This window comes from Neocloeon triangulifer, unplaced genomic scaffold (assembly GCF_031216515.1).
Source record: "Neocloeon triangulifer isolate White Clay Creek 2 clone unplaced genomic scaffold, ASM3121651v1 ptg000003l, whole genome shotgun sequence".
Taxonomy (NCBI): domain Eukaryota; kingdom Metazoa; phylum Arthropoda; class Insecta; order Ephemeroptera; family Baetidae; genus Neocloeon; species Neocloeon triangulifer.
In genome coordinates this window covers 12,056,807-12,074,437 of record NW_026775546.1, presented here as the reverse complement: position 1 = coordinate 12,074,437, position 17,631 = coordinate 12,056,807, and the positions used below count along the sequence as shown (strand labels likewise).

At 34.5% G+C, this 17,631-nt stretch overlaps 1 protein-coding gene across 5 annotated transcripts; it reads right to left on the bottom strand.

The window, feature by feature from the left end:
• Window positions 1-405: 405 nt before the first annotated feature.
• LOC132192963 (nuclear receptor subfamily 2 group C member 1-like) lies at window positions 406-12,409 on the bottom strand. 5 transcript variants are annotated; one of them, XM_059613213.1, is made up of 10 exons: window positions 12,316-12,409; window positions 4,525-4,743; window positions 3,918-4,097; window positions 3,230-3,451; window positions 2,902-3,050; window positions 2,394-2,617; window positions 2,168-2,330; window positions 1,793-1,889; window positions 1,475-1,729; window positions 406-1,020 (listed from the first exon to the last, which is right to left on the bottom strand). In XM_059613213.1, the coding sequence occupies exons 2-10, from the start codon at window positions 4,715-4,717 to the stop codon at window positions 920-922; spliced, it is 1,584 nt and encodes a 527-aa protein (XP_059469196.1). In that variant the 5' UTR covers window positions 4,718-4,743; window positions 12,316-12,409; the 3' UTR covers window positions 406-919. The 5 variants fall into 5 exon arrangements, with proteins under 5 accessions (XP_059469196.1, XP_059469201.1, XP_059469200.1 ...); XM_059613218.1 differs by having other exon boundaries at window positions 3,230-3,433; XM_059613217.1 differs by lacking the exon at window positions 12,316-12,409 and adding an exon at window positions 9,471-9,659.
• Between the last annotated feature and the right edge of the window lie 5,222 nt (window positions 12,410-17,631).

Sequence of the window (17,631 nt, the reverse complement as noted above, 5' to 3'; positions counted from 1 at the left end):
TTTACAGAAAATTTGTACAAACAATTTTATCAGCAGTGAAAAATTTACTCCACCGGCAATCAAGGTGGTTCAGTTAAACTTTTCCTCGTTTTCCCTGACGGTGCATTTTCTCGTCTGCTTCTTTTCCAGGAAACCCAGAGAGTAATGCACGCGGCCCTGTCAGGCCGTAGTTTTCACTTGTTAATGGGGAGGTTCGTTTTCCCGGAAAAGCAGCCGGCGAAACTACTCCCTGGTGCATCGTGTGCGAATTCACGCACGCCGCCGGCCGACCCGCCATTCATTAAAACTGAGCTCTTAATTAACTTAGTGTAAATTCCCGATTGGACTTTTATTTCGTCACGCTTTACTATACTCGGAATTATTTCATACTTTCCTGCTTCGAATTTGTTGGGACGAAAAAGCAAATTTCTTTTTTTCAAATAAATCCGTACTTTATTCAAATGTTCCTGTTTATATATGATACATTTATTTTTTGGCCTAGTACAAATTTTTCAGTTAAAATTGTACCAAAAATACTTTTACCTCGTTTCTACAACTACAATTGCGTCCCTCTAAAAAATTTGTTCGGAGGCATCAAGTGTACCAGTTTTTGTGCCAAAAATACTCATAAATTTGTGACAATTTGTTTCCAATAATGGAAGAATATTTTTCATGCAAGGCACACACGTAAGTGCGTTGAAGACAATCAATGTCGCTGGTTTAATCTGCACACAGACTAGACAACTGCATTTTAAACTTTATACAGAGCGAAAAAAAATTATAATAAATGAACCTGGTATACTAATTTCTTTTTTTATAAATAGAAGAATACTTTATCCGTACACACACACCTCAAGTACTTACAGCTGCTTTGCCTTAAATGACTGGAAATCACAAAAAAATAATACACAAAATCTGAGACCACGGAGCGTGTCGAAAACTAATCCGAATCTTCTTCTCTATCCTGAGCCATCCCGTTTTCCTCTTGACTCGCCTCGGCCGACCGGCGGCTGCTCAACGAAGTCAAATTTATCGGGTTGCCTGAAGTTGATGAAAAAATCAATTAAAATTTCATAAAGTTAAAAAACTTCAACTATAGTAAAACAATTTATTTGAAAGGAAAAGAGCTTTGCACAGGTTTCTCATAAGATCAATGCAAATTTTAATGTTGATCGACCAATTCTTTTAATTATACTGTAACTTGATTGGGGTCGGTGATAAATATGATTGGAGAAATTTTTATCAATTTTTGTCAGGCTAATTTTCAGAATAATTCCCATAAGAAACATTGTTGATTTTTAAAATTTCAGTTATCACATCAAATTAAATTTTTCTTATTATGTTCCCTTTGATATCAATGAATTTGAAATTTACAATCCAATGCTAATTTAGGGAAAAATCATCATAAAAATCGATCAGGCAGTTTTATTAGCCTCTTCTTTAAATTTGATTTTCAACCGACAAGTAAAAAACAATTATTTTAAAAATTGCTCACCACTTAGTTGGCCGTTGAAAAACTCGTCCTCCATCCTGATGATGTAGGGAATCACGCTGTCAATCTGGACAGTGCCGATGAGACCTGAGAAGAAAATTTCCTCGAGCTGGCGCGACTGGAAGGCTTTCAGCGGCGCCATCCGCAGCAGCAGTTGCGAAAACCTTTTGCCGTCCCCTGCCAGGTGGTTTCTGAACTCGAGGACGATTTTGTCTTGAATGCTCGATATCAACGAGGTTGAGCTCAAAGTTGGCACGTCTGTTTCAAAAAATAAAAATTTATTTAAAAAATATAAGAAAAAAAATTGTAAAAAAAACTCACCAGGGCTGAATAGGGCTATGGCTTTCATGTATGCAAATTCCTGGTCTGACAGTTTCAGCTTTTGCATAATGTTGACGTAAATTTGAAGTTGGCAGATCTGGAATAATGAAAAAAAAAAACAATTAATGAAAATAAAAATATGGTGCGCCAATTAATTTTGGTTCAAAGTTTGGGGGTTTCTGGATGATTTTAAGTGAAATTTTGTAAATTCACTAAAAATTTAAAATGTAATAAAAGGTTAAAATATAATGCTTCACTTAAGAAAGTGACTTAAGGTAATGCTAGATTCTTTTTAAGGTTGAAAAAGTAATAATTTATGCTTTATACTAATTCATTTTGGTTATCATATTTTTTTTTATAATTTTCAATTCTCACCTCTTTGATTTTCTGCGGGGAAAGCCTGTCCTGACAGGCCTGCAAATTCGACAACACTGTGCAAAGAATGGACTGGACAGAAAGGGTGTCCGACGACTGGGACAGCCCGAGGGTGAACAGCTCAGGCCAAGTGTGCCTCACCAGCTCGATTTGGTTGTCCACGCTGTAATAATATTTTTTTCAAATTTAATTTCATTGATAAAAATTTGTTTAAAAAATAACTGACCTGAGCGCTTGGAAGGCGGGAATGCTGCGGGCCCAGTGGACGGAGAGGAAGAGCAGCCTGGAGGCACTTTCGCAGATGAAGTGGTTGTTGAAGTACGGCGGAATCTGGTTGGGCACCTGCAGGCTGAAGGACATTTGCTGCTCGGTGATGATCGGCCCTTCCATTCCCGCCGCTTCGTCCGTGCTCGTTTCCGACCCGTTTGCAGCCGGAGGGTGGTACAAATTCTGGAAAAATAAACAAAAAAATTAGAAAAATGTGGAATGATAGTTTATTAAAAATTGCATAAATTATTTTGTACATTAATTCAAAGAATGGTGAAAAAAGCTGCTTTTTCCCCCAAACGAGGGCCGATTATTTATTTTCTCGACAATTTATTTTTTATTTTTAGAATTGAAATGAAATAAAGATAATTAATTTTTCTCTGTATAAAACTAAAAAAGAAATTTTTTACCAATCAATATAAAATTTGAAAAAAAAGAGCTTATTGGACAAAATAAAATTTCCGTACTTGAACCATGGTGTCGAGGGCCCTGGTGATGGCCTCCCTTTCCTGGGCCAGAGAAATGGCGTCTGTGATGTCGGCACCACTGCTGTCCCCTGAAGCCTCCTCGTCAGCACTGATTGGCGACTGCTGCCGTCTGCTTGCTTCAAATGCAGCTGAAATTTTAATTTCAAAGTGAATATTTGCACCAATTCGTTAAAAACAAAATCCAAAAAATTTATTGTTGTTGAATTGTCCAAATTATTAAAAATAAATTGATAATAATCATTGAATTAATCTTGGTTTTTTTTTTTTAATTTTACTTAAATATTTTATGAAGAATTATGAGACTGACCGAAAGTGCTCCTGGACGAGATGAGGTGGCCCATGAGGCCGAGTTCGGAGAGGTTGAGGCCCGGGGGCGGCGCCCGCCCCATGAGATCCTTGACGCCCCTCGAGTAGCGGCCCGAGCTGGAGGCGAAGGGGCCGCCCTGCTGCTGCTGGCCCGACGGCGACTCGCGGTTCTTCAGCCCGATCGGTTTTCGCTCGTGCTGCACGGCTGGAATCAATTTACACACTTTCGAAAACTTATTGGAAACTATCAAGTGCACGGCAGACAATACGAAGTAAAATACATAAAATTTGGGTAGGCAACTCGCAGCACGTCGAAGCTTCGCGAGTTGCATACATAGTTAATTTGCATGAATTTGAATTATTTCTGCAATCCTACTGGTAATATTTTTATTTTTAGGTTAGTTATTTAGAAATTTGTAAAAAATGTTAGTGAAAAATTAAAATTTAAAGAAGTGAATGTAATATTTTATTTACTCTTTTTGAAATTTTTTGGTAATATTTTAATTTATAATTATTGTAAAATTATTCTGGGAATAAATTAAAACTGATTCAGACTAAAATAATCTAGTTTTAAGGAGCGGCTTCTGGTTAAAGAGCCTAAATAAATCCTAGCTTTACCTCAAAATTGACACCAAAACATAAAAGCAAGGATATTTGGTTTAAAAATTTGTCCGCATATTTTTACTTACAATCACTTCTCATGCCCATGGCAAGGCACTTCTGCAGTCTGCAATATTGGCACCGATTCCTGTGGTGTTTGGTCACTTCACACGACTTGCTGCCCCTGCACTGGTACCCCAGCTGCTTTCTGATGGACCTCTTGAAGAAACCTTTGCACCCTTCGCAGCTCACGGCACCGTAATGACGCCCTGAAGAATGAACCAAATTATACAATTATTTATTTGCTTCATTTCATTGTTAAAAAAAGTTTAAAAAGTCTATCATAATCGTTTAAAAATAGAAAGTTTTATTAATATTTTGAGATGGACCAAAGAAAGGATTTGCTACAATGGCTGTTCGATTTTTTTAAACTCATCAAGGAATTGAAGCTCGCAAATTTGACCTTTTTAAAGAAGCTTTTTAGGAAAAGCATTATTTATTTTATAAGTATGTTGCCCACTTCACAATCTAACAAAAATATTACTAAAAATATTCAATGTTTTTTTATTTTTTAGATTTGACTCGATTTATTAAAAAAAAATGCAATATAGATTTCTGTTTTTCCCACTTTAATAAATATTACAGAAATAATAATTAAATTTGTTTCCAATTAATGAAGTGAAATTTTGAATTTACCTGAGGCCCTGTCGCCGCAAACGACGCACAGCTCGGCGGCGAGGCATAGCGACCTGTGCGAGGCCTTTTCGGCGGCCGAGGCGAGCAGGGGCAGCGAGCCCAGCTGCTCGTGTTCCGCCTTGATGCGCTCCAGGATGAGCCGAGTCGGGGGCGGAGACCTCACCACCTCGTGCAGCATGTCCATCTTGACCATTTCAGTCCAACACCATCACAGCCGACCTGCCATCAACGCAGACAAAAAACACGAATTTAATAATGACGACGAAAGGTGATGTCATTAAATTTCCCACAATCAGCTGAGATGGCTTATCTGTGTGAGCGACGCCACTCATTTGCTCGTGGGTGAGGTTAAAATATTGACTGTTCTACTTATTAGGTCATCCCGGACACTAATCTTATTATAAAGAGAGAAAAAAGCTCAATTAAATTTGTTTTTTGCCGTACATTTTGAAATTCTGTTAAATTGAACTGATTGAAACCTTCAAGAATGTTTTGTGAAGTATATTTTTGATTTTGTTCACAAACTCCGCCAAAAAATAATTTTACACAAATATCTATCAGGATCTAAGGAATATTTAATTTAAAAATAAAATTATTTTCTCAAATTTGACTCAAAATTTTTCTCTAAAATTAGTTTTGTTCAATTGATTCGTTAAAAATCTGTCGAATTGGGTTCAAAACTTTTTGCCAACTTGAAGTGAGTGAGCGGTGGGTCGGAGCGCTCAGTGCACGGAGAGTATATTTGCGTCAAATTCGGACGCAGGATTTATTTTTGCACCTGCTTGTTGCGCGTCAGAGGTCGGTCGAAAGGTGAGTGCGTGGTGAGGCCGTTTCGGCCCTTCGCCCAACGCACACGTGATAATTATTTCTTTCTTGGTGCGGTGCCGCCGCGAGAGTTTGCGTGACACACACTGACGTCAAACTGCACACACAAATAGACCGCGAAGAAGAAGAACCTCTCCAGCCTATTTGTAAAATCAGACTTCCTCTCTCTCTCGACCTGCTCTTTCGCCGCTGATAAAAAAACCGACTTTATCAATAAATGGTGATAATTCGTGTCCCAGAATCGCCGTTTTGTGTTCCTCTTAACTTATCGAAAGCACGCAAAAAATCGTCACACTCAAATAAGCCGCACGTGCGCTTGATTGATGGTTTTCCCTGCGCAATTTTTAGCTTTTCAATCACTCTGCATATAAAGATTCATAAAATAAGTTATTTATATAAAAAATAAATTTAATTGTAAACTGATGGAAAAAATATTTATTTTAAATTTAATTATTCATTTTTATTCCATATAATTTTTTCCTATGAAATGAAGTCGCTCGGTGGAATGCATTTGAGGTCAGGCAGCTCATTTTTGTGCTCATTCGAGTGCAGTTTGATTCGACGGTTCACTGAGCGCTTCTTTCTTGTGCATGTCTTTTGTAATTCCGACTGTGAGATTCACGCCGCCGATCTCTCATTCAGTCGTCCTGATATACCTGACGCATCCATCTCACCTTCGCTCGCCACGACGGCGTCTCTTTGACCGGAAACCCGAGCGATTGCAAACGCTTCTCCATTAGCAATTATTATAAGTGCCGCATTGAAACATTATCACTGATTCAAAAGATAGATAGCTAATTTTGCCACTTCAAATAAAGTGTTTCGTAATTATTTCTAGACATGTCTTTTAAAGAAGACACAGACTGAACTCTGGTCTTGTGAACCAAATTCCAAGGGTCAAAACTGAAATTTCAAAAACCACTTTAATACATATTTTATTTACAAAAAGCTTAAATATTGTATATTAATTGTTGATCAACAAAGTTAATTTTACTTAGAATGCACAGATTTAAAATTTATTTTTATATATTTTGTTTTCTCAAAATAAATTGATCTTAATTAGAATAATTAGAATTAATTAGAATAAAGATTAACTCTCAATAAAAAACCTCAATAATGTTCTTTTTATGAATAAAAATCAAAATAAACAAAATAATTTGTTCCTTTAAACAATGAACAGGTAGAGCATTGAAAAGAAACTAAATTCAATGTCACCGTATTGAATTATTGATCTGAGCATTGTTGTGGCCGAAACGCGAGCTGGACGTGCATATCAATATTCGCCTCATGATCGGTTGCGTAATTTCCCGGGACGCGATTGTTGGTCGCGTCTGCTCACAAAAGCACACGGCCAAGAAAAAACAGCACTCTGCTCTTTTGTCCTTCGGCGCGAGAACGCACTTGTGCACAAATAAAGCCAACCTGCATCTTTCGCAAGCGACCTTTTTACCTTCCGGAAGTGGAATTCACGCGGCGCGGACCTTTCGAAGGCACGTAATTCACGCTCATTTAAATTTTCCAATATCGCGAATCGTGACATTACAGAGGACGCGGAAGAAAGACTTATTATAATTCCAGCTCCGTTTCAAATAAATTGAATTATTAAAAACTAGAATTTTGTAATTATCATTAATTAAAGAACAATTTGATCTCAACGTGCAACTTAATTTAATATTTTGCCTTAAAAAAAAACTATCCTTTTCCAAATTTGGCTGTGCATAGCTCAAAAGACAGCGTAATTTTAATTAAATTTAAGGAAAATGTTTCCAATGGGAATGATCCAAATTTTATGAGGTACTTTTCAAAATTGAATTGAATTGTTTGTGACCTTAAACGTTGACCTGTGACCTTGAGTCTTGTAACCGAATTGAATTTCATTTCAGTGGCTTTCAAGCGGCGCCAAGTTTTTTTGAAATTCCTTAAGTAGAAAATTGCTAACTTGAGCCCCTGTAAAATATGCAACGTTTGGAATTGGGGGCCAACTTAATACCTTAGGTTGACCACCTCCCATGCTACATTGCGCCTAAATTTAAAAAAAAGAAACTAATGGATTTGAATATGGCCTTAAATAAACTCCACAAATCTGAAGTTTTTTTTTACACAAAAACAAGCCTTTTTAGATAAAAAAAAATGGCATGTCAGGTTATCTGCTGCTTTTTTTGCGAAACGGCGGACGCAAGTAAAGTAAATAACGTGTTAAAGTGGAATTTTCTGAAAGCTCCACTTTTGATTCCGCGTTTGGTTTTTTGCTTTTCAGATATACAAATATCGGGCGGGGTGCAGAGCAACAAGTGGCTCGATAATCGCTGCCGGTTGGTCAGAAAATACTCTTTTTGCCTGCCAGATATAATTTGGCCGGAGCGACTCAAGGTTTCGGTGGCAGTGAAAAAAGCTAGGAAGAGAGAGAGAGAGAGGTTTGAAGGTTAGCCCGACGAAAGGTTAAGTCATGGTCGGGCTCTCTGCGGTGACCGTGGTTGGTGCTCTTTGCGCTGGTCACTCTCAGCGCTCCACATTTTTTCCTCCTCCAAACAGAAAATAATAATGAAGCCGCTCGACCGCTTGGGACAAAAAAAAAACAACAACGCTGACGGCCCCAGGTGAAAATATATAAATCGTGAAGAAGTTCTTTCCGCGTTTCTGCTCCCGAGAGAGGAAACCGATTGAAAAAAATCTCGGCCGACCCCGATTGTTTACAACGAATGCAAATCGAGCGGAAAACTCGCCAGAGTCGAACGGAAATGGGACATAAAATCCTCGAGCAACTAATTAGTGGCGAGCGGAAGTTCTCTCTTTGAAATTAAAATCACAACATTAACAATAAAGTCAGGTGATTTTATTTTTATCTCTCAAGTTCATCGGGTTGAATGAGATTTTTTGTGCTTGTAATGGAAAATTAAATTTATAAGTAGAAACTTTTTATGAATTGGCACTAAATTGAGAGTGAGATGTTTTTTATGTTCTTGTAACGAATGATAAATCCTAAAGAAGGTCGCGCTTCATAAATTAATTTTGGTTTCGATCTCAACGGTAGTAGATGAACGTTTTGTTTGTTGCAAATAAACAAAGAAATGTAAAAATAATACCAAATGACCAATATAATTTAAAGTTAAAATGAGGTTCTGAAAAACTGTTAAATATAAATACCTTAAAATAAAAAAAAATGTTGAAGAGATATTTATTTTATACAGAAGACAAATAAAATTTTATAAATTGGGACAAATTTGAAAAAGAAAATATGTTTTAGGAAACTTTTAATTGGATATAAAGAGATTGCCAAATCGTTTAATTTGGCAAATATCGAGGAGTTGGAGCTTAATAAGACGATGAACAATTTTTCCATATCATGAATCATGATGATATTTAATTATCAAAACCTTTTTAAAACCGTGAAATAAAAAATAAAAACCAAACGAAAAGTTTGTAAAAAGGCCCCAGAAACTAAACTCATCCCAATTTACCAAAAAGCATCTAAAAATCCTGGATAATTTCCATCGGTTTTTGCAACTCTTGATTTTCACCCCCTCAATAAACAGCTAAGCAAATTAGATAATTAAAATAAATTAAAATGAAGTTCATTTGTTATTAAAATGGCTAGAAATTGCAATGAATTTTTTATTGTGATTACTTATTTTTTAATTTTATACAGGAAATATTTAAATTTTACACTTTTTGTGAAGAAATCTTTAACCTTTTGCCGTAACCGCAAAAGTACTACTAGACTTTTTTGTTCAAAAATATCTTCAACAGCTTGTTCTTTCAATGATTCATGGCTTGAATTTTAAAAGAAATAAATTGAATAACTGAAAATTATTATATTTGCTTTTCACAATTTTAAAACTGTGTTGAATATTCAAGCTCGTCACTATTGACTTTTATCACAAATCGCGTGGTTTATGAAATTCCAGACCATGTCTGTGCGGCGCAATGACATAAATATTTGTCACTATCTTTGGCCAATCGCAGCGTCTCAACTTTGAAGAAATCGAGATCAAAATTTATCTTCGCCTCGGATCGCGATTTTGCAACATATGAGTCTCAGAGCACATAATTAATTTTCTTTCTTGAAATAAAAATTACCAATAATTAGGCAAGAATTGATGTATTGAGAAAAAGTGTCTCACTCACTGGGTGTTGTGCTGGTTGTGTGGAGTGTTTGAGCGGCCAAGAGTCAATAATAACGCACCTTTGCTTCACCTGCCCGGCTAACCCTGCCCGCGATAATGAGCCCGGCCAGATAAGTTATCAGTCAACACGCTTTAGACAAAATAACCTATACGCCTTTCCAGACGGCCCGCGTGCACCAACACTCACCCGCCGACTGACTGATTGTGTCTGATTATTGCAGCCGCCGTTTCGACCTCCGCGTTTGTTTTTACTCTACGGATTATTTATCTCTTAATTACGCTGGCCTCTTTCAATCCGAATTCGTCGTGTTTTAAATAAGCCAGCCAGCGAGCTCCGATTCCAAATCAGCACCAGATTTCAGAGAATGTTCTTTCTGCCAATTTAATATTTAATCGAACATTTTTTTAAGAAAAAGCAATGCTTCCTTATCTGATTTTGAGGAATTTTTACAAGAAATTCTCTTATCAAAGTATTACACAGTAATTGTACATTGTTGCAAGCCAAGTTTTGTACAATTAGGACATTTGAATTCGCATTTTTGAAAGATTTTTGCTCTTTTTTTCAAGTTTTTTTTTCAAGTCCATTGTTTTTGTTCTTCCATCACTTTTAAATTTTGAAAAAGTATTTAATTCATTATTTTCAAAGGTCAGAGATGGGAAGATACCAATTTTTATTGCTGGAAATGAACCGAAACTTGCTAAAAAAACCCAAATAAATTAATCTAGAAACAGGTTTTTTAATCACGTGAAAGAACTTGTCAAGAGATTTTCCTCCATTTAAAAAAATTTTAAATTAAAATTTCACTTGAAAAACCTTTCAATTAGAAAAATTTGAAAGTTAAAAGTTTTACCCAAACAAAATTCCCATATTAATAATTAAAATATTTATCATTTTTACAAATTAATGATCATGTGTTGCTTTAATTCATTAAATATCATAATTAATTTTACATCCATTCCTCTATCTTATAAAATAAAATTAATAATGCTGATAAAAGCCGAAGATACCGTAGCAAATTAAACTATTTGCTATGAATGAAAATATATATTTGATACATTTTAATTTTTTGCTTAACTTTTTTGTGGTTAAACTTTCATATTATACAAGCAAGTGACCTGGAGCTAACGGATTTCCGGGCTCTGCTCGTTGAGTGGGTCTTGTCATGGACATTAGACTGACAGAAGTGTAGGCCAAGGTATAGATAGAACATGATTTAGCGCTCAAAACGATCGTTAATAATAACCTGCTACTTTTAAGATCAGCTAAAAAAAAGAAACAGGTTAATTTTACGGCAAGAATTATGTTCTAAATTCTATAATCCAGAAATAATTAAAAAATCTGGAGTTTTTCTAGGTAAAAAATCATTCAACTTTTATCAACAGAAATAATTTTTATCCGCAAATTTGTTCAATTTTGTAAATTTGAATTTTATTAGTAAAAATATTTTTTTCCTTAAATTTTTGCGCTAATCTGTTAATTTGCAAAAGCTACGGATGAATCAATCTAAAAGCAATAAATATTAAAAATAAACACGTCTTCTTCTTCTTCTTCTTCTTCAAAAGCAACTGTTTTCTATGAACGAGTGATTATTAAATTCCGACGACGAGATCGGCGCCATTAAATCATAATTCCTACGTTGGAATAAGATGAGCAATAAAAACGTCCGCTACAGGTCAACAGCTTCCTCAAAGATAAATCAAACCATCTCCGCGATTTACATTTTTTTTATTAAAAACGTCAATTTTTATCAGATCAAGTTGAATTGCAGGCGAATTAATCACTCAATTAATTGGATGCACGGACAGAGGCAATTAATTTGCAGTGAATTTGCATGAGAAATAAATCGAGTGCATCTGGTGGAGGAACGCGCACCTGAGACTAAATGTACACGCCTCTAATTACCTGCATGTTGTTATTTTCGCGTAATTGCGGCGCGCTCGACTTATTGATAAATGGCCTATCTGAATAAACGACTTGGGGAGGCGAACAGGTGCGGAAGTATATTTATATCAATTATAAAAATACACGCTTCTTTTGGCGTGTTTTTATCGACTGAAAATTTTATTTTTCACTAATCTATCAATTCTTTGAGACTGTCCTTTAAATTTCCTGACTTTTAAATTTGGTGATTATTTTAAAACTATTTACTGCGCATATTATTAAATATAAATTTGGCTTAATTTTACAAAAATGCTCCTTGAAATACATTTAAAACATCAAGAGTATACAATTTTTAATTAATAAACTATTTCGACTTAATTTTAGTCACAAGAATTTCATTGGCAATATAAATTAACACGAACCATTAAAAAAAGTATAATTTAATTAATGACAGTAAATTGATCTTAAAAATTGCATCTCAGTTGGATAAAACGCGTGTGAAATTAAAATTAGCGAATCAATTTGACAAGCTGCTAAAAACATAATGACATAAAAATTGAAAACCGGTTTTTTGGAAGGATCTTCATTTAAGCTGGAGTAAGAAAAAAGCAGTAAAACCTTTGCCATTAAAGTGGGAAACGTGTTCATTTCAAACTCATTCTTAATAATAAAAAAGGGTAAAATAAATAGTAGCCGAGCAGCGACGGTGAAGCGAGTGCGGCCGATGTTAAATTATAAAACAAACTAGAGCCGTCCGTTCACTGCTCTGGAATGTCAGTCGCAGGTGAGGCCGTGACCTGGACATCGGTCAAACCAGTTCAACGGGCGGGGCCGCGTGCAGGTGGGGCCCCTGGCTTCCTTTTTTCAACTTTTCACCTTTTCAACTTGAATTCACCGCGTGATTTTTTTAATTTTGATAGAAATCTTTGAAGATCGAATTGAACAGTAAAATTTTGATACCTGGGCAGAAGAGTCCGAAAACAAAAGGGAGCTGCGTTTCGGGTGCACTTTGGCCGGCAGGTCTCGAGGGACTGACTTGTGTGTGGCGTCGCGGGGCGGTGGGGGCAGAGGGGCACGCCCGACCCCGCCACCTGTCTCGAGCTGCAGACCTTGAGTCGCGCGCACAGGAAGCCAGTCTCGACCCGCCGCGCGACATCAAACACAAATCTGGCCTTTTGTTTTTTTCTATATCAGCAATTCATTAAAATTTAAAATTAACCCTTTTTACAAATTTTTGCATTTTTCCTTTCTTACAAGAGAAGATAAATTATAATTTAACCAATTTTGCTGTTTGATTTGAATGTATTGTTATATTATTTAGGTAATGTAGGGAACTTGAGGAAAAATAACTCAAAATAACTATTAGTTTTATTCATGATCATGGATTTTTTCTGAACTCTTCTTTTATATTTTTGTTTTACGTTCCAGTTTACTTTGGAGTCTGAAAAATTTCAGTAATATAAATCTGCAGACTGGTAAAATGTTTTTATGACTCCAACAACAGATTTTTTTCAAGTTATGTCATTCTAATTCATAGTAAGTGACACTAAAAACAACTTATTTTAAATTTAATAAAAAAGGTACATACTTATAGAGTTTTTTTTTTTTTTGTGAATTTTTTCTGTACTGTTAAGTGACTGTTTGTTTGCTGAATTTAAATTTTTAGTTCTGTTGTTTGACCATTTACACAGTTTTCATTAGAACCTTTAAGTAAAGAGTAATTTTTTTTTTCTTTTTAATTGCAATCTTTTTATCAAGATGCATTGTCTGCTCTATGAATTGGTTCTGCCATAAATTCTATAAATAAAAATATTACAAAAGCGGCTATGATTCTTAATTTTATAAAATTATTATTAGACTGTCCTTTAAATTTCCTGATTATTTTAAAACTTTTTACAGCGCATATTATTATATAATATAAAATTTTTAGAATTTTATTGTTTGGCTCAAGCTTACAAAATTTTGCTTGATAAGCATTTAAAACATCAAGAGCATTAATTGTACACGACATCACACGATAAATCTCTAATATTTCAAATTTATGATGAGTTTTTAGTTTTATTTTACTTCCTATAGATTATTTAATTATTAAAAAATTGAATTTTGGAATTTCGTCCCCAAAATAATTCTTTAATTAAAAGACTTCTTCACCTGTCTATAGCGATGCAAAATTATTAAACATTCCCTTTTCTAAATTATTTATATGAATTTAATAATTGTAAATGAGGAAACTTTATAAGTTAAAAGATTTAATTTACTGATACTTTTATTTAGAAAAATTAACAACAATTGTTTTAGAAACCATTGAAATAAGTGCTATAGTTTTGTTTTATTTACAAATGTATTATTAATTTTTAGTTTATACTTTTTATTTTCAGTGAAATGGTTTCAATTGCCTTTCTTCATTTCCTTGTTGAAAGCATTATATGCTCAAAGTTTCATTTGATTGATGATGGAAACAATAATCGAGAGTTGGAAATCTGTACCTGGATCGAATTCACATAATAGACTGCCGAAGTTACGCTTTTTAGATAAAGATAATTGAAGAAGTTGAGGAGCGGCGGTGGGACAAAAAAAAACGGGCGCGGAATGCCGCGCCGCTAGAAAAGGAGCAGCTTCTGTGGAGAGGAGTGACGTCAGTGCAGGTGGAAGGTAAAAGGAAGAGGAAGGTCGAGAGCGACCTGAGAGAGCGAGCGGCCTGCCTGACATTCATTGTCTTCTTTTTTCACCTCTGCGCGCCGAGACCAGTCGTGTCTGCGGGGCTCAAAAAACCAAACCAGCTCGGCGGCTCCACTAGATCTCAACTCGCGCAGCATCAAAACCAGAGCGGCTCGTCTCTCTCGATAAATATACCGTCCGACGGAAATTTCATGTAACGAAAAATTGACCGTCGTCGGCGCTAAATTGCCTCCGAAATTGGATTGCCAATTTTTCACAAACAAATTGCCTTATAAGTTTTCCATCTAGATAATCCAAAACTGTGATAAAATGTTATTTTTTAATTTTAATTTTAAGAATGAAATTTCAAAAAATTGTCAAAAAGTTATTTTAATTAAAAAGAAATCTAAAAAATAATCCATTTTTATACATTTTTAAGATTTTATTTTTTAAATTAGTAAATTTAAACTATTTAAAATTTTATTTATCCTATTTTTGTTATACTAAATTAAAAAATTTGGTAGTAAAATTAAAATTCTACTTTTGCATAGACATAAAATTTTGAGTTTGAATTAGAATAAGTGAATAACTGGTGAATAAGAAAAGTTATTACTAAATTTTAGTAGATAAAATTAATTATTTTTCCTGGAATCATTCAAGTGTACAAAGTTGAAAGCGTGACCCGCCCTACGAGCTATTAGGATGTGGCGCTGCGTAACCCTGAACGCAAAGGTCCTAGCTGAACATTCTCTCAGGTTACTCTGCGTGATATTCACACAACACACCTCTTCCTTTTCGGGAGAGACCAACCCAAAAACCAGGTGAAATTGAAAGTGCGCGAAAAATTAGCAACATCCGCCACAAATTAAAACACGAAATACAACAATAATGAGAGAAAATTAGACATCAATAAGAGGGAAGTTAAAATAATCTTTTCGTACTTTATTTTTGAATTTTTTAATCTAGTTTTACCTTCACTATGATTTTAATTACAAATTTCATATTTTTATTTGAAAAAAAACTATAAATTAATTAATTTGTGTGACTCTAAAAATAAAATAACAAATTCATGCCCTCTAAAATATATTTAGAAGTGAAAAAATTAACTCGAATTTTATGGACTTTTTTCAAATTATTATTTTCAATGTAATGATTTGAGCTTAATTAACAAATCACAATAATTAGGAAATAATAGAGAATAATTTCATTTCAAATATTTTTATTGATTTTTATGCAATACCTTTTAATAAAAATTAATCTGTCTCCTACATTAATAAAATTATTTATTATTTTGAACCCAAAAGGAAAGCAATTTGAGAGAAATATAAAATGCCGGAAATCCGTGTTGTTTTGAGTGTCAGTGGCTTTTGACCTGGTGTGTTTAGGAGCCAAGCTCAGGAAAATTTCCAATTGAAATGAGCTGGCTGCACTTGAGCCGCTGCCAAAGTTGGCAGAGCGCGCGCATGTCACCAAAGGTCACGACCTCCACCAGCATTAAAAAAAACTTCTAATGCAAAAGATTGTTGTGTCGCGTCAAGTGCATTCATGCAGGCGCACACGCGTGATCAATTTCATTCCATTTTGATCTAAAAAGTAAATTAATTGTTGTTTGAAAATTTTCCTTAAAATCTTTTAGATCTCAATTAAATTAATTATAATAAAAAATAAAAAAATACAGAGAGAAATGGGAAAAAATTAAGTGATCGTTTTAATTTGAAATTTTATAATCTAAAAATTTTGCTACTGTTTTTATCTTTTCCCCAAACACGGTGCCCGATTTATGCAAATGGGACGTTTTTCCTGCAAAAACCTAAAGTAAACAACCGCGTTCTTGCCTAACGTAAACAATAGCGGCGCTTCAGCGGATTACACAAATAAAAAGTCACCCATTCTACAAATCCCTCTGCCGTTTATTTAGAATAAATATGTTAAGAGAAGGTCTCTTTATCTCTAAAAAAAGACAATTTTTCAAAATTCATAATGTTGGATTAAAAAAAAAACAGAAATTATGAAAGAAGATAAGTTATAACAAGATATTTCTTCAATAAAATAATCTGATATCGAGTTAAAGGGTATTTTTAATTTAAAATGTAAAATTAATAACAAAGAATACAACTTTTTTTCCCCTATGCAAAATGCTTAAAGTTTTCTAATGAAATAATGCAGTTTAATTTAGAAACTATTAATTGTCAGTAGTAATAATTTGGGTAAAATATGTCTAAAAAAAACTCTATATAATGTTATAGCAAAAATTTAATAAAAGAAGAAAGTAACAATTAAAAATTAAAATCTGGAAAATCCTTTCCATGAAAAATCCAAAAAATGTTTTTATTTCTAAATTGTTTTGTTGATCAAACGATTTGTGTTTGGATGAAAATAAATTTCGAAGGAAATTAGAAAAATAAGAATTTCTGCAGTGCTAATATTATATTAATTTTGATGACACATATTATACATAGTTTGTCGTTGGAGCGCGCGAATAAATGAGCCCGCAATCATTTCATTATTATGCCGCGATGGAAATTTGCCGGCGCACACCACTTTGGCCGGATGACCCCTCAAGTGTTTCGTGACCCCTGCCCTTTGCGACGCGAAAAGGTCACCGCGTGTGCAGGCCGAGTCATGGCCATAATGCGCATTTTAAAAAATTGCTCGCCTCAGTTCTAAATTTGGCCACGCATGAGCTTTCAAATGCAAATAATTAATTTAAAATATCAAAGTTTTGCAATAAACAGCAATAAAAGAAAAGAAATATATGTTATGCAGATTATTTTAAAAATATTTTAATAAAAATTAGAAAAATATTAATACTTGATTTATAAATCTTTTGAAATAAAGAAAACATTTTTAGTAAAAACACGCATAATATTGATAGAAAATTGCAAATTATAAATTTTTTTGACACTTTGTTTATTACTTTATAAAACTACTTATTTTTCATTTTTGCTGGTAAAAAATTAAAAATATTAATAGCTCGTCCAGCTGAACAAGGAAAATATTTAACGGGGCCGGAAATTGCGCTAAAATAGAAACTGCTCTTTGTCAAACGAGGAAGTTCGTGTCAAACGCGCCTGCTTTCCGAAGGCAGCACCGATCTGAAACCCCCACGCATGGGTCGGCACAATATTATTTCTTAATTTTACCCTTGTAAAAACACCTTATTTGCCTAATTTCCCGCTTTTCTGAAGGAAATATTTCAAGAGTTTTCCTCAAACTTGCAGAAAAAGGAATGCGCCGATCGAATTGAAAATGAGTGCTTACCTGCGAGTTGACGCGCTGCTAGTGCGGGGTTCAAAGTTCACGACCCCCGCACAAGCCAAGGGGGTCAACGCGTCTGCGCTCTGCCAACCCACCAACGCACAAATTTCCTGCTTCGCGGACGCACGGTTTACCTCTAAATTTGATTTATTAATATACACGCGGCGTTTATTTTGATCTGCGCTCTCAGCAGATCAAACAAATTCGGAGGAAAATTAACAAAATATTCACAAAATTCTTTGTAATACGCACTGGTTCATCTTTTATTATACAATTTAAAACAGCATGTTCAAGTCCATCAAAAAATTAGATAAAACAATATAATATTATCTGCTGAAAATTCTAAGAAAAACTGTTGAT

What these genes read in the sequence shown, in the direction of transcription:
- LOC132192963 (XM_059613213.1), bottom strand. Translation starts at nt 4,717, where the DNA reads ATGGTCAAGATGGACATGCTGCACGAGGTGGTGAGGTCTCCGCCCCCG. An exon ending in TTGCGGCGACAGGGCCTCAG is followed by an intron (nt 4,098 to 4,524) that starts GTAAATTCAAAA and finishes TTCATTCTTCAG; the next exon opens with GGCGTCATTACGGTGCCGTG. An exon ending in CCCGCCTTCCAAGCGCTCAG is followed by an intron (nt 2,331 to 2,393) that starts GTCAGTTATTTT and finishes ATATTATTACAG; the next exon opens with CGTGGACAACCAAATCGAGC.